Below are 13,214 nucleotides of genomic sequence, written 5' to 3' on the forward strand. Positions count from 1 at the left end.
GAGTTCCAGGACAGCCAGGGCTACACAGAGAAACCCTGTCTCTAAAAAAAAAAATAAAAGCCAAAAAAAATTACATTTCCAAACCAGAGAGATAGATAGAACAATGATTCCAAAAGAAAGTAAGAATTATTTTGAAAACTTGAGAAACATTTTCTTTAAAAAAAAAAAAGTCTCTTTCTGATACTTTTTTAGGACAAAGAGGCACCAACCCTGAGCATCCCAACAGACTAAGCTCAGACCCTATCCCAGTACATCAGTTAAATAGAGGGGTAGAGGGGAAAGGTAGATGGTAAAATCAATAGAGCCACACTGGGGCCATCCCTACCTGCTCTCAGTTTAATCAGAGAGAGAACTGGGTCTGAAGGTGAGGCATTAACAATGCAGCAGTGTGGTCCTAGTGTGCTCTGGCTGATGAGTAATCAGCTCCAGGTCTTGCAAGGAGGTCTGGAAATGTCCTGCCACTGCTGTTACGTGAAAGGAATAATTTAGTTCCCATGAGATGCTGAGTCTTCTCACAGGGTGTGCCTACCATCTTGGTAGTCATCCCCATCGGGGACTGCTCTGTCCTGCAAGGCTCGCTGCTGTTCAGTCCCTTGTCAAAAAGATGCCCATCAATAAATTCTGTCTCCTAGAACCCAACATAACTGTAGGAGACAGTGACACAAGGGGGAAATTAGATGCAGAGATACACAGAGGGACAAAATAGAATTAAGCCAGTGATCAGTGCCTTTTTTCTCTAGATTAAAAACTTTGATGTTTTCAAAAATATTCTAAAAAGAAAAAATTTAAAAAGAAAGCTGCCATCACAATGCCGATATAGTAATTAGGGATATATTCATAGATGGCTAACAAGATGCTCATCATCTTAGTATTTCATCTGTGCATGAATTGTTACTTGGTTCATCCACTCATGTCTTTACAAAGGTAGTAGTAATAGAGCAAGCAAGAACATTTATTTGGTAATCCAGCAAAGCCAAAAAATGGAGGTAGGCTGCATACTAAAAGTCCAGCTTAACATGTTGTGTTTGATGCTTTTTTCCCCATCTGTAGGAAGAAGGTAGCTTAGGAAATAACTGTTATGTTTCAAGCATCTCTGCAGCAATTCATCTGTCCAGCTGATATTACAAAATCTTGAGGTAGTTAGCATTCTGAGTTTTGCATACAGTTATGAGGCCATCCTGTTCTTGTAGATCTTTAAAGTCTTAGAGTCATCAGTCATAAAGGGGAGGAGATAAATTGGGGGATATTTTGGCTCTGTGCTATTTTGTGATCTTTTAGACAAACACTCCTTGAGTGATTTATAAGAGCTGCCTAGAGGTGTTTTCTTGTAATAGATCACAGAGAAGCAGTTAAATACAACATGGAGGAGGTGGTACCAGATTCCTTTGAACTGTATACCCAGCTACAAAATAAGCAATCATATATACAGTCATCTACTAGAATTACTCAGATTTTCAGGACCACATTTCCAATCTGTATGTGTTCCTCTTGGCTAAAAAGCCCAACTTAGCTATTCAGGTTTGGATTGCTTACCACTTTCTAACAGACATACCCATACAATTTAGGTCCATAGCTTTCCTGTCCTCAAAAATAATCTTTGTGTGCATGTAGACTACTATACATATTTGCTCCATTTTTCTTTCCTATTTAATTAGCATTCCTCTTCTTGCTCATTTAAACCAGGTCTTGTTGGGGGTTGGTCTAATGCTATGTATTCAAATGTTTATTACTTGCTCCCCAAGATCTAGTTGCCCCCAATGAACAGATCCTTACATATATTTTGCTCCTCAATCCAAAACTATTGCTTAAATAAAGATGGTTACAGCTAATTATTGGGGGGGATAGAAAGAAGCAAAATTTGAATTACTGGGCTGGGGGTTGCAGGTAAGAAGTTGAAATAAGGAGAAGAAAGGAGAGAGAAGGAGAGCAGAGAGGAAGAGAAAATGGGGAGAACAGGAGGTCTCCATTAGACGTGATGGACCAGCAACACATGCCCAAGGAAAAGCCCTTCAGTTCCAGGGATACCTGACTGCTGAGGGGAGAAATAACCCAGAAAGATTCAAACAGCAAGTATTTTGGGTCCACAGCCTGTTCATCTAGCCATTACAAAAGTAGATTAGGGGGCTGGAGAGATAGCTCAGTGGTTAAAAGCACTGACTGTTCTCCAAAGGTCATGAGTTCAATTCCCAGCAACCAATGGTGGCTCACAGGCATCTGCAATGTGGTCTGACGCCCTCTTCTGGTTTGTCTGAAGACAACTACAACATACTCATATACATAAAATAAATAAATATATATTTTTAAAAAAGAAAAAAAAACAAAAACACAAAAACAAAATTAGGTTAGGAATAACCCCCCCTCAGTAATTACCAAAGCCAAATAAATAAACTATAGTCTGAGTGTCATTTATTTGGAAGCTAAACAGGGATAAGCATTAGTCAGTTATTTTACAAGCCCTTCATGAGGAGAACACCATTTCCCAGCAAGACCATCTGTGTTTGATATTCCCTGCAGCACTTCACCTAAGACTGAATTATTACACCCTCCTTCATTTCAGTTTTAGACATGAGAGGGATTTTAGAACAAGACCCATATTTTTTAATCAAATATTGAAAGACAGTGTCTGCGGGTAGTTACGGCCTTGAGCCCCTGTCATGACTACTCTCTAAGATATACTGCAACCTTTAAAATGATTTAAACCTATTCTTCCACAAAGTTGGGTTTTGCTCAGTGTTTTATCACAGGGGACAAAAACAAACAAATATTTAAAATCTGAATCATTTCAAGTGTCAATAGATTCAACTACTTCTGGGAGTTGGCGGAAACTTCTTCAGCAAATCAATGGTCTCAGAAGAACTGTTTCTTACCAATGGTGTTCCTTCCCCACTATCCTTGGGCATTTGACTGATGGTAGACAACAGGAGTCATGAGAAGTTCAAGGGCACTGGATATAAAATGAAGTGTAACCACTTTGTTGTTACCATTTCATTTCTTAAATCTCTCTACTCCATTGTGGACCAACAGAGCATAAAATCAATTTTTGGTATCTTGCTAGATTAAATAAACTGATTTTTTTCTTATTTAGTGCAAGTATATAATCTAGAGGACCTAGCTTTCATTTTGATTTTTTAAGAAAGGAGAGAAAAGTAGCACTTAAATAATGATGGAGATCAAAGCAAGAGTGCTGTGCATTCTGTGCAAGCACTCTACCATGGAGTTATGTCCCCAGCCCATAATTTCCTCAGTTTTGCAATACAGTCACATGTATGTATCCACATTGTCTGAAAAACAAAAGTAATTATCTTTAAAAGTCAGAAATACTAAGAGCTATAATAGTTGACCCTTGCTATCCTAGATACAATCTTCTAACTTTTGGAAATGCTTTTATCCTAGTTAACTGCAACGTGCTGAGGGGCAGGAAACTACTCATGAGGGTTCTACCAGGAAGATGTTTCCTGGCACCTTTGAGTTTGAATTCACAGATTGAAATGTGTGGCTTATTGAGAGTGAGATGTAATGTGAAAGTAATTTGTTTGTAGATTGGCACACCAGCATTACAGACAGTTCAGTTCTTTACTAGTCAACTATTATCAGATTCAACAATTGTGGGAAACATTTAGGTACAAAGAACAGGACCAGGCATATGCGAAGTTCACACATTAGTAGTAAGAAAATACTTAGAAATGAGATTATAATTTTTTAGAGCATAAGATAAAATCTAGAGAACTAACAAACATTATTGGGTATATTCACCATATATGCAGTAAAATCTGTGTGTTTCAAAGAATGAAAGGTGTTGAAAATGAGATCTAACTAAATCTCGTATCTGTTTCTCTGCTTTAATAGCATGATACCTGTCTTAATTACTTTTCTTTGGCTGTGAAGACATACTATGAGGAAGGAAACTTATTAAAGAAAGCCAAGGGCTTGTTTACAGTTAAAGAGGGTGAGCCAATGACCATCATGGTGGGGAGAGCAGAAAGCAATCAGACATGACACTGGAGCTGAGAAGTTAAATCTTATCCACAGGCGGTAGCAGAGAGAATCCTTCCTAAACAATCCACCAACTGGGAACCAAACACTCAAATATATGACTGTGGGTCCATCCTCGTACAAACCACTGTGCTACACAACTTTCCATATGTTGCTTATTTCAAACCAAAGTGTTTTACCATGAAATCTGTTGGGCTGAAAGACCATTAATTAATCCTAATTCCTTTATCCACATTATACTTTGTTTTTGTTTTTGTTTTTGTTTTTTGCTATTTGTTACCTATAAATGGAAAGCACAAATGCTCTGCCCTAGAGAATTAAGACCAGAGGCAAAAAGGACTGTGAAGACTTTTAAATTCCAAAATTATATATTTCCTTAACATTGTTTATATGACTATTATTACAGATGGTATTTTATGCTATTTTAGAAACAAAAATGATGGCTCAATCTCCTTTTCCTCACAGTCTGGCATCATTCCTCTCTGCTCTGTGCCTGCTGTGGCCCTTTCCTACGCTTTGGTTTCCATGTAGTACTAACTTAGTATCAGTTCTGTTTTTCAGAACCCATAAATCGCATATAACATCAGAATAGCCTTGCATTCCTAAGTTGACCTAGGATTCTAAGCAAAAAAGAATTGCTAAGGCCACTAAAGTCAATGGCCCTTGTGTGTCCAGTGCACAGGTAAAGATAAACAAAATCATTTCCAGCTAATTTGTCTCATGTAAATGGAGACATAGTGAGTATGAATTTCTTCTGAATTTGCAAATAATCCCTTTTCTGTCTATTGTAGAGAGTATTTACCTGCCTACTGAAGAATGTGTTCCCCAAAGCAAATATCACCTGGTTAATAGATGGAAGATTTCTTCAAGGCAATGAAGAGGGTAAGGAAACAAAGCCATGGAAATGGGTTTGGCATTACCAAGGGTTAGAAAGCCTCAGTGCCCAGGTTAACCTTGGCATTAAAAAGTAATTGTTGTCCCAAGAAAAGCATCGTCTCACCTACTAGGTGTCATCATCTTGTTGCTCCAAGGAGGTAGAAGGCCACATTTTCTGAATAAAAGGATTTTTTCAGATAACACACACTATTTATTTTTGTCAGTAAAAGCAAATATACTTTATGAGGATAAAGCCATTCAAATAAACATGTAATTAGTAATAATATCTCTGACTTTGTAGCATCTCTATTTGCTCAGATGTTTCTCTATTGTTTTAATACATCATCTTCAATTTTCTTGGCACCACTGCAATCAAGTGATAATTTCCAGCTTCTTGCAAATATCTGGGGCAGGACCTAAGGGTGTGGCAGTAGGGATGGATATAAAGGAGTTAGTTCCTTTACAAGGAACAAGTTTAGTGGAAAGGATTAAGTCTCTGGGGCAGGAATACACACTGAGACAATTTCACATAGTATTTCGAAAAGTATTTGGAATAGGTGCTAACCCTGGCAGTATAATATCTGGCATCTGTGCCTGGACAGCAGGCCTCATTCTTTCCACTGACTCATTCTTTCAACACAATGAACAATAACTGAGCCACAAGGCTCTTGCTCAATTATTTCTTATAATTTCTAAAATTAACAGCTTCTGCTGCTGGATGATTTTTTTTTAATTTTTTTATTTTCTATATTCTTTGTTTACATTCCAAATGCTTTCCCCTTTCCCAGTTGCCACTTCCCCATATGTCCCATAAGCCCTCTTCTCTCCACCCATTCCCCAATCACCCCCTCCCATTTTTCTGTCGTAGTACTCCCCTATAATGCTGGATCAAGCCTTTCCAGGACCTGGGCCCTCTCCTTCCTTCTTCTTGGGAATCATTTGATGTGCTAATTGTGTCTTATGTATTCAGCTTCTGGGCTAATGAATATCCACTTATCAGTGATTGCATTCCATGTGTATTCTTTTGTGATTGGTTTACCTGACTTAGGATGATATTTTCCAGTTCCAATCATTTGCCTAAAAATTTCATAAAATCACTGTTTTTAATTGCTGAGTAGTATTCCATTGTGTAAATATAGGAAATTTTCTTTATCCATTCCTCCATTGAGGGACATCTGGGCTCTTTCCAGCTTCTGACTATTATAAATAGGGCTGCTATGAACATAGTGGAGCATGTGTCCTTATTGCATGCCAGGGGAATCATACAACCACTCTGGAAATCAGTCTGACAGTTCCTCAGAAAACTGGGCATGACACTTCCGGAGGACCCTGCTATACCACTCCCGGATGATTTTATTGATATCCTTGATGAATTATTTTCTGGTTAAAAGAATCAATTTAGAAGCAGTTTACTCCAACGATAACACAAAACACTCCTGAAATTATGTGTTAAAGGTCATGGTAAGTGTATTTTCCTGTTAACTAAACACCATATAAATAAAGCACCCAGATAGAATATGCCTATTGCTTTCTCAAATAAGAGGCCAGATGGTGTGATCAGAATTCCACCTGCATATAACTGCATTTAGCTAACACTTTTCCAAATAGTTACTCTGAAATTAGCAGCAAAGGCCTTTCATGTGAGCCGCGCATGGTGGCATAGGCCTGCAATCCTAGCATTTGGGAGGTAGAGGAAGGGGGAATCAAAAGCTCAAGGTCATACTAGGCTACGTAATGAGTTTGAGGCCAGGCAGAGATACACCAGACTCAGTCTCAAAAAAAAAGGGGGAGTTACTTTAAATACTACGTGGAAATTCAGAATGATCCGTCCTGTGGGGGCAGAGAATTTTTATAGCAATTTATTGCCATAATGCATGCAATTTGGAAGTTATCCTAACAGTGATTGTTATAAGAGTCTAGAGAAGGCTCATGGGACCAAAACTGAACATGCTTATCAATATAGAGCTTATTTCAGGAAAAGAGTACGATATAGTACCAGAATTAGAATACACATCATCCATTATATTTGGTTAAAGAAGAGGCGGGCCAATCCACACAATGTACTCTGCATTCACTCTACAAGGACCACACACACACACACACATTCTCAAAGTAGGAAACCAATATACACAGACCAGCATGAAAATGAGAAGCTCATATCCAGGGTGAGAGCTTTTTTATTGTCTTGATATATATGGTATGTCCTTACTATATGACCAGAATCTACAGAAGAACCCTCCAAGAGTTAAGAGGGCTTAGCTTCTTGGAAGCTAAAAGCTAACTGCTGGAAAGTCTTCATTACTATAGATTAGTTGTGTGTTGCAGCATAAGTCTGTGGCTTCTTCACTAGGACGTGGTGGGAGGATGACTTGAGCCAAGAGTTCATGGCCACTGTGGGCAACAAAGCAAGGTCCTCATCTAAAAACAAAATAAAAGCAAATTTTATTTTGCAATGTCTTGGCTTCATTGTCCGGATGACGCAGCAAATGTCATTGAGTAATCGTGCTTCTTTTATCTTGCAGGAATATACATTACGAATGAAGAGAAAAATGCAAGTAGTGGATTTCGGGAACTGAAGTCAGTTTTCAGAAGGATGCACAATAGAGCATCCCAATCAAACAATGTGACAGTTTGGTGTATGGCTCTGTCGCCAGGCCCCAGAAATAAAACGTGGTATACTTCATCACAGCCCATCACGTTTTCCTTGGGTGAGTTGTCTGTTGAAAAAAGTCAATAAAGTCAATAAAGCCAAGAATGCCACCAACTCAGAACATGACTAATTTGGAAAGGATAGAATTTTTTTCCACATCAATACACTCCCAGAAAACTCTATTCAATCCCAAATTACTGAATTTCAAAATGCTAAACAATTCATATGTAAACTCTAAAGATAATTTGTTCAAATAAAAATCAGATGATTCCCTTTTCTATATAATTCCTAACAGTGATATTTTTATTATTATCATAATTCATTTTTATTTTCTTTTTGTTTTTTTTTCCAGACAGGCTTTTCAGTTTGTTGTCTACACTAGCCTGGAACTCTGTATCTCACATAAGCTGCCCTCTAATTTCTGTCTATCTGCTTGATTCAGCCTCCCAAGTGCTAGAATGAGAACCATAAGACACCACAACCAGCCTAATCATAACGTGTAATAAACTAGCATTCTGGTTCATTTATCATCCAATGAAAATTAATAATAGCATGTATCATTAATTGAAATTTAAGATATCCTAAAATTCCAAGTCATAACAATTAGGACGGGTAGGTGACTCAGTGGGTAAAAGGCACTTGCTCTCAAGACTGACGAAGGAGTCCCACCCTCAGATCCCACATGGTGGAAGATGAGAACAGACTGGAAATTTGTCCTCTATTCCTCCTGTGTGTGCTATGACTTATGCACTCAGGCACACACACATAAACAAACACTCAAATAAATAAATGTACACAATGGAAACATTTAGGTAATCAAATCACAGCATGCATAATTTTACTGTTCAGATATGGTCAATGTTTGCACACCATGAGAACTTATTACCCTGGTTTGAAGCACGGAATCTATCCACATAGAGACTTTTATGACTAGAAAAATTGATATATTCAACCACTCCAGTTATTACAAAATTTGAATAACCAGAAGATTTACTACCCGAATCACATAAAATGCTTGAGATTTTATTCCATAAAATATGACAAATGTCTCAGCAAATGCGGTGACAACAGCCATGCTTATTTCAGAACGCCTGTAACACTGGCCATCAAATGTGCATATTTAGTAATACTTAAAAACCAAATGGATTTGTAAATCGCTATTATAGTTCTGTGGCTATAACTTTTTAACTATATTAACCTCTTTACCTGTTAGCCTATCTTCATAAATGTCGTCAATAACAATACTCATAAAACCATACTAATTTATACAGGAAGCCTTTTAAACAGGACAGTTTGCATAGTGCCCTGAGAGAGTCCTTACAGATACAATAGTTGGTTACCAAATCTTTAGATGAAGGACTACACATCTTTTTTTTTATTCGATATAATTTATTTACATTTCAAGTGATTTCCCCTTTTCTAGCCCCCCCCCACTCTCCGAAAGTCCCATAAGCCCCCTTCTCTTAGGACTACACATCTTAACACAAATCCTTTCCCACTACTCACAAGCAGGCTCTATTCCATGCTGAGTCAAAGCCAGCATCCGCCATGACATATATACTTATGTGTATATATTTAAATATGAAAAAATCACCGTGAATTCCAAGTTACTCCTTCAGAAATTATGATGGGCTTACATGAAAACAGCCTTACTTGGCTTTACCTAGCTCCCTAAAGAACAACCATAGCTCTTTCCTAGAAGACAACACACAAGGAGGGCTACAGTCTTGGAACAATGTGAAGTTTACCATGTTGCATATAGATCTGCCAAGAGCTTTGGCAGAATCTGAAGCCATGACCTAGACAACTCCAAAACCTTCAGTTCCTAAACAGAATACTATTCCCATGCACTCCACCCAACACAAACCAATGTCTTCTGATATCAAATCCACGTTTTGTTTCAATATCAGAAAATACTGAAAACCTTTAAAGTAAAACGGAATACTGATTTTCATACCCTAAACCCACTATAATTCATATTTTTCATGGAAGCCCTTCTTGTATGAATTTCGACTCGGAGCCAAGACATATATTTTAATCACCAAATGAAGCTTTAACCTTTCCAATGAGATAGTAAAGACAATAAATCTTGGAATTTACCAAAACTATAGCTCCCTTTGTGATCCCATTCAAACACAAATCACAGTGAGTGAGTCCGAAGACACAATCAGAGCTCAATACAGCAAAGGCATCTTTGAATCATGTTTCATTATGTGTTCCAGGTTCTTAAGCACTGCTGACAGACATGTTCTCTGGGGTAGCCCTACCAGATGCTTTCTGGACTCTGGAGTACACCCAGATGTCTGTCACATAAATTATTGCTTTGCCAAGTGTTTCAGTTACTTTGTTGTTGCTGTGATAAAACACCATGACCAAAAGCCTCTTTAGGGAAGGAAGAGTTTTGGTTTCCAGTTTTAGATGGGTGGAGACCATCCGTGGTGGGCAAGGCCTGGCATGTTGGCAGGAATGGGAAGCTGACAGCTCACACCAAGGCTACACACAGAACACAGAGACTGGGATGGTCATGGAGAATCAGAAAGCACAGTAAGTAGAGTGATGTGAGGGGAACCCTCAACCTCCCCCCAGAGTGATAGACTTTCTGAGCAAGGCTCTGCCTACCAAACGTTCTAAGAACTTTACCCTAGCAGGACCCTTCAATGAGATATTCAAATACATAAGCCCCTGGGGGACATTTCTCATTAAAACCACCACACTAAGCTTTTATTGCTGACAAGATGTTGAAATGAAAACAGAAGAAAAACCTACCCTCTCAGGGCCAGAAGAGAATAATTAAGGGACTTTTCTGGAAAAGAAGAGAAAACTTACGGGGATATAGGAGAAGTGCTCTCCTTGGTCTAGAGTTTTTCCTTTAGTCAAGGACAAAGATCATAACACTGAAGGCTGAGGGGTAATATTCCTCTGAGGTACTCCTCTCATCGGAGGATTCCTAGATTGTTTTCTTCTTTGAGAAGGAGGAGAAGGATATTCTGTTTGCTTTTAATCTAAACGTTGATATTTTAGAGCTGAGTAAGTTTTTTTTTTTTACATTATTTTATCCATTGTAACTATCTGCCTTACACTTTCAGATTCTGTGACTGTCCCAGTAAAAGGTCTATCCAATGTGACAGGTTCTACCCTGGGTGCACAACCTTTTCAAGATGTCAAAGTATCTCCTACAAGTAAGAATGTTTTCAGACTACTTTTAATTTACATAGCCTATTAATCCTTTAATTAATCAGGTCATTAGGACTAGCAGATTTGTATCATTTATGCCCTTCCTCGATAGAGTATTTGAAATAAATAATTGTTCTCATGGTTTTCAAGAGTTAACACTTGAAACTGTGGGAAATTTGAGGTCAAGAACATTCAGTGAGGAGTTTAAATTCTGTATTCATTATTAAATAGTTAATACATTGACAATCCGCCACAGCTGTATTCTCATTGGGGAGTTAAATAAAACAGTTGCAAATCGGGATAGTGTGAACCTAAGACAATTAGAGCATTTTATGTTAAATTTGCCTGGCCTCAAATTAACTCACCAAGACAGCTTGTGAGTGCTATGAGTTCAATCCTCCCATCCACAGCAGTGTTAACAGTGGGAGCTGTTGGTCAATGTTCCTATGGTAAAGTCTAAATGGCAGGTAATCTCAGAGGTAGGCATTAAGACAAAGAGATCATAATCCCCATGTCTGTGTCTGTTGTACATTACAGATATCCATGGTGACCTCCGATTTAAAAAAAACTATAAAGTATACGTATTATTTTAGGATATGGAGAAAGCTAAAAGGATATCCCTATTGCTGAGAGAAGAGGAGCAGTGAGCTTTGAAATGGAAGATTCTAGACAAATAGTTCTTGCCTCATGACTTCTTGCCTGCAGTGAGGCAAACTTCATATTTGTGACTGCTCCCAGGGTTCTTAAAACCATAAACTGAGAATTTAATATGCATACAAATCACCTCGGGAGCTTGCTAAAATGTAGATTCTAATTCAGTAAGTCTCAAGCTGAGTTCCACATTTCTAACCAGACCCTGCGAGCAACCTCTGCCACTTGACTATAGGTTACACTTTGGGAAGAAAGTGTTCACCACACCCTAGAGTTTAGCTCATCTCTTAGGTAGAGCAATGAAGGTCTGGAACACTGATACTTGATCACAGAAAGGCTCAAAACTAACTGACTCAGCTCTTCTCGTGGGTGAGACTCCTGGCTGCTGCTGTGCCTGTGGTGATATCTGAGAGTTCCCAAGCCTACAGCAGAGTGACTTAAGACAGTAAAGAATTCAGAAAGCATGGAGTTGCTTAGGACCAGAAGCCCATCCCTTCCAACACTGCAGCCCAAGCAATGATGGGAAATGTGTGTTAGATAACTCTGCTGATTCTACACCCAAGCACTGGGAAAATCACTTCTCCCTATTAGACTGCAACCATGTCTTTTTAACAGCCCTGATTTTTGTTTTGACCAAGGCAGTGTCTCTACTTTTCCATCCAGTTTCTGAGTGAGATTTCATGTTGAAGTCGATGTGGGATCTAGACATGGGGCAATGAGCTCTTCTCAGTATGCAATAAAAATCAGTATGTAATAAAAATCTCCAAAATGAACTAAGAGACTGACCCTCTCAGCTTCCAAAGATATTTATGTATTATACAAAGAAGAATTCTGTTTTAAACAAAAATGTTCATCAGTGAAATAGGAATGCCCTACAATGTAGAAATCTGGGACTGAACATAATCAATACCTTTAATTCTAGGAACTAGCTCTTCATCTGTAAAGGGTGAGACAGTAAATGTTTAATTTTTTATCAAGAATATTATCTTTGCCATAAGTATCAACTAAGGACTACAGCAAATAGGCTGTAATGGACAGCATGTAAGCAAAGTAATATGACTATAAAATGCTTTATTCATACACGTAGGCCTGGGTGGGATTTGAGTGAAGGCATGGCTTCCACGCTCTGTAAAAGCATTCCACAGAGTAACCCATGTAGGCACGCATCTTGAGGCTCCAGGCTTCATCTTCTCAGCTTACTGTATTAGAAGATGATGGGTATTTTCTATGAGCAATCAGATAGACAACATGGGTTAGTCTTTCTGTCACTTTTTTATACACTACATTATTCCCATTTATCAACATCTGCAAATACAGTGAAGAACAAACCCATAGTCTCATTGGAAGGGCATACCCCAGAAACATAGGGCACAGATCCTTGCTAGCACTAACGTTAAGGGAAAGAACATATTATGAAGGTCCTCTAGAACACCACAATTTTTAAAAAAAAGTTTATATAAGGAGGCTTGAAAATGAGAAATGTCAGAAACAGCACAATGACCGAGAAGTCTTCATGAGTCTACTACGGGGCCTTGAAAGTGAGAAATGTCAGGAAACAGCGCAACGACTGAGAAGTCTTCATGAGTCTACTATTCTTGGGCTGAAGCATCTGCCTTTCCAATAGAATGGGCAGTTCATGAGAGATGAAAACTTGCTATTCAACAGCAAGACATAAAGTTGGAAGTGTGGCATGGCACCAAACTGTGATATCATTTGAAGAAGTCAGAAGAATTCTAGATGTGGAGCAAAAAAAAAAAAAAAAATACTATAATCATTTTGTTAATCTAATGATTTTCCTAAGCAGTAATGTTGTGTCTAGAAAAGAAACGAAATTGTCCAGAATCAAAAATTAACTATTTGCATTTAATCT

General features: G+C 38.3%; 1 protein-coding gene across 5 annotated transcripts in view; it reads left to right on the forward strand.

The window, feature by feature from the left end:
- Cd96 (CD96 molecule) overlaps nucleotides 1–13,214 on the forward strand; it is an 89,917-nt gene that overhangs the window by 43,660 nt on the left and 33,043 nt on the right. For 2 of the 5 annotated variants that reach the window (XM_052158535.1, XM_052158537.1), the window contains exons 6-9: nucleotides 4,785–4,875; nucleotides 7,392–7,577; nucleotides 9,932–10,063; nucleotides 10,606–10,698. In XM_052158535.1, the coding sequence (XP_052014495.1) occupies nucleotides 4,785–4,875; nucleotides 7,392–7,577; nucleotides 9,932–10,063; nucleotides 10,606–10,698 (502 nt within the window). The remainder of the gene's footprint in view (nucleotides 1–4,784; nucleotides 4,876–7,391; nucleotides 7,578–9,931; nucleotides 10,064–10,605; nucleotides 10,699–13,214) is intronic. The other 3 variants (XM_052158538.1, XM_052158540.1, XM_052158539.1) reach the window with 2 other exon arrangements.

The sequence above is a fragment of the Apodemus sylvaticus genome, chromosome 15, assembly GCF_947179515.1.
Source record: "Apodemus sylvaticus chromosome 15, mApoSyl1.1, whole genome shotgun sequence".
Lineage (NCBI taxonomy): Eukaryota > Metazoa > Chordata > Mammalia > Rodentia > Muridae > Apodemus > Apodemus sylvaticus.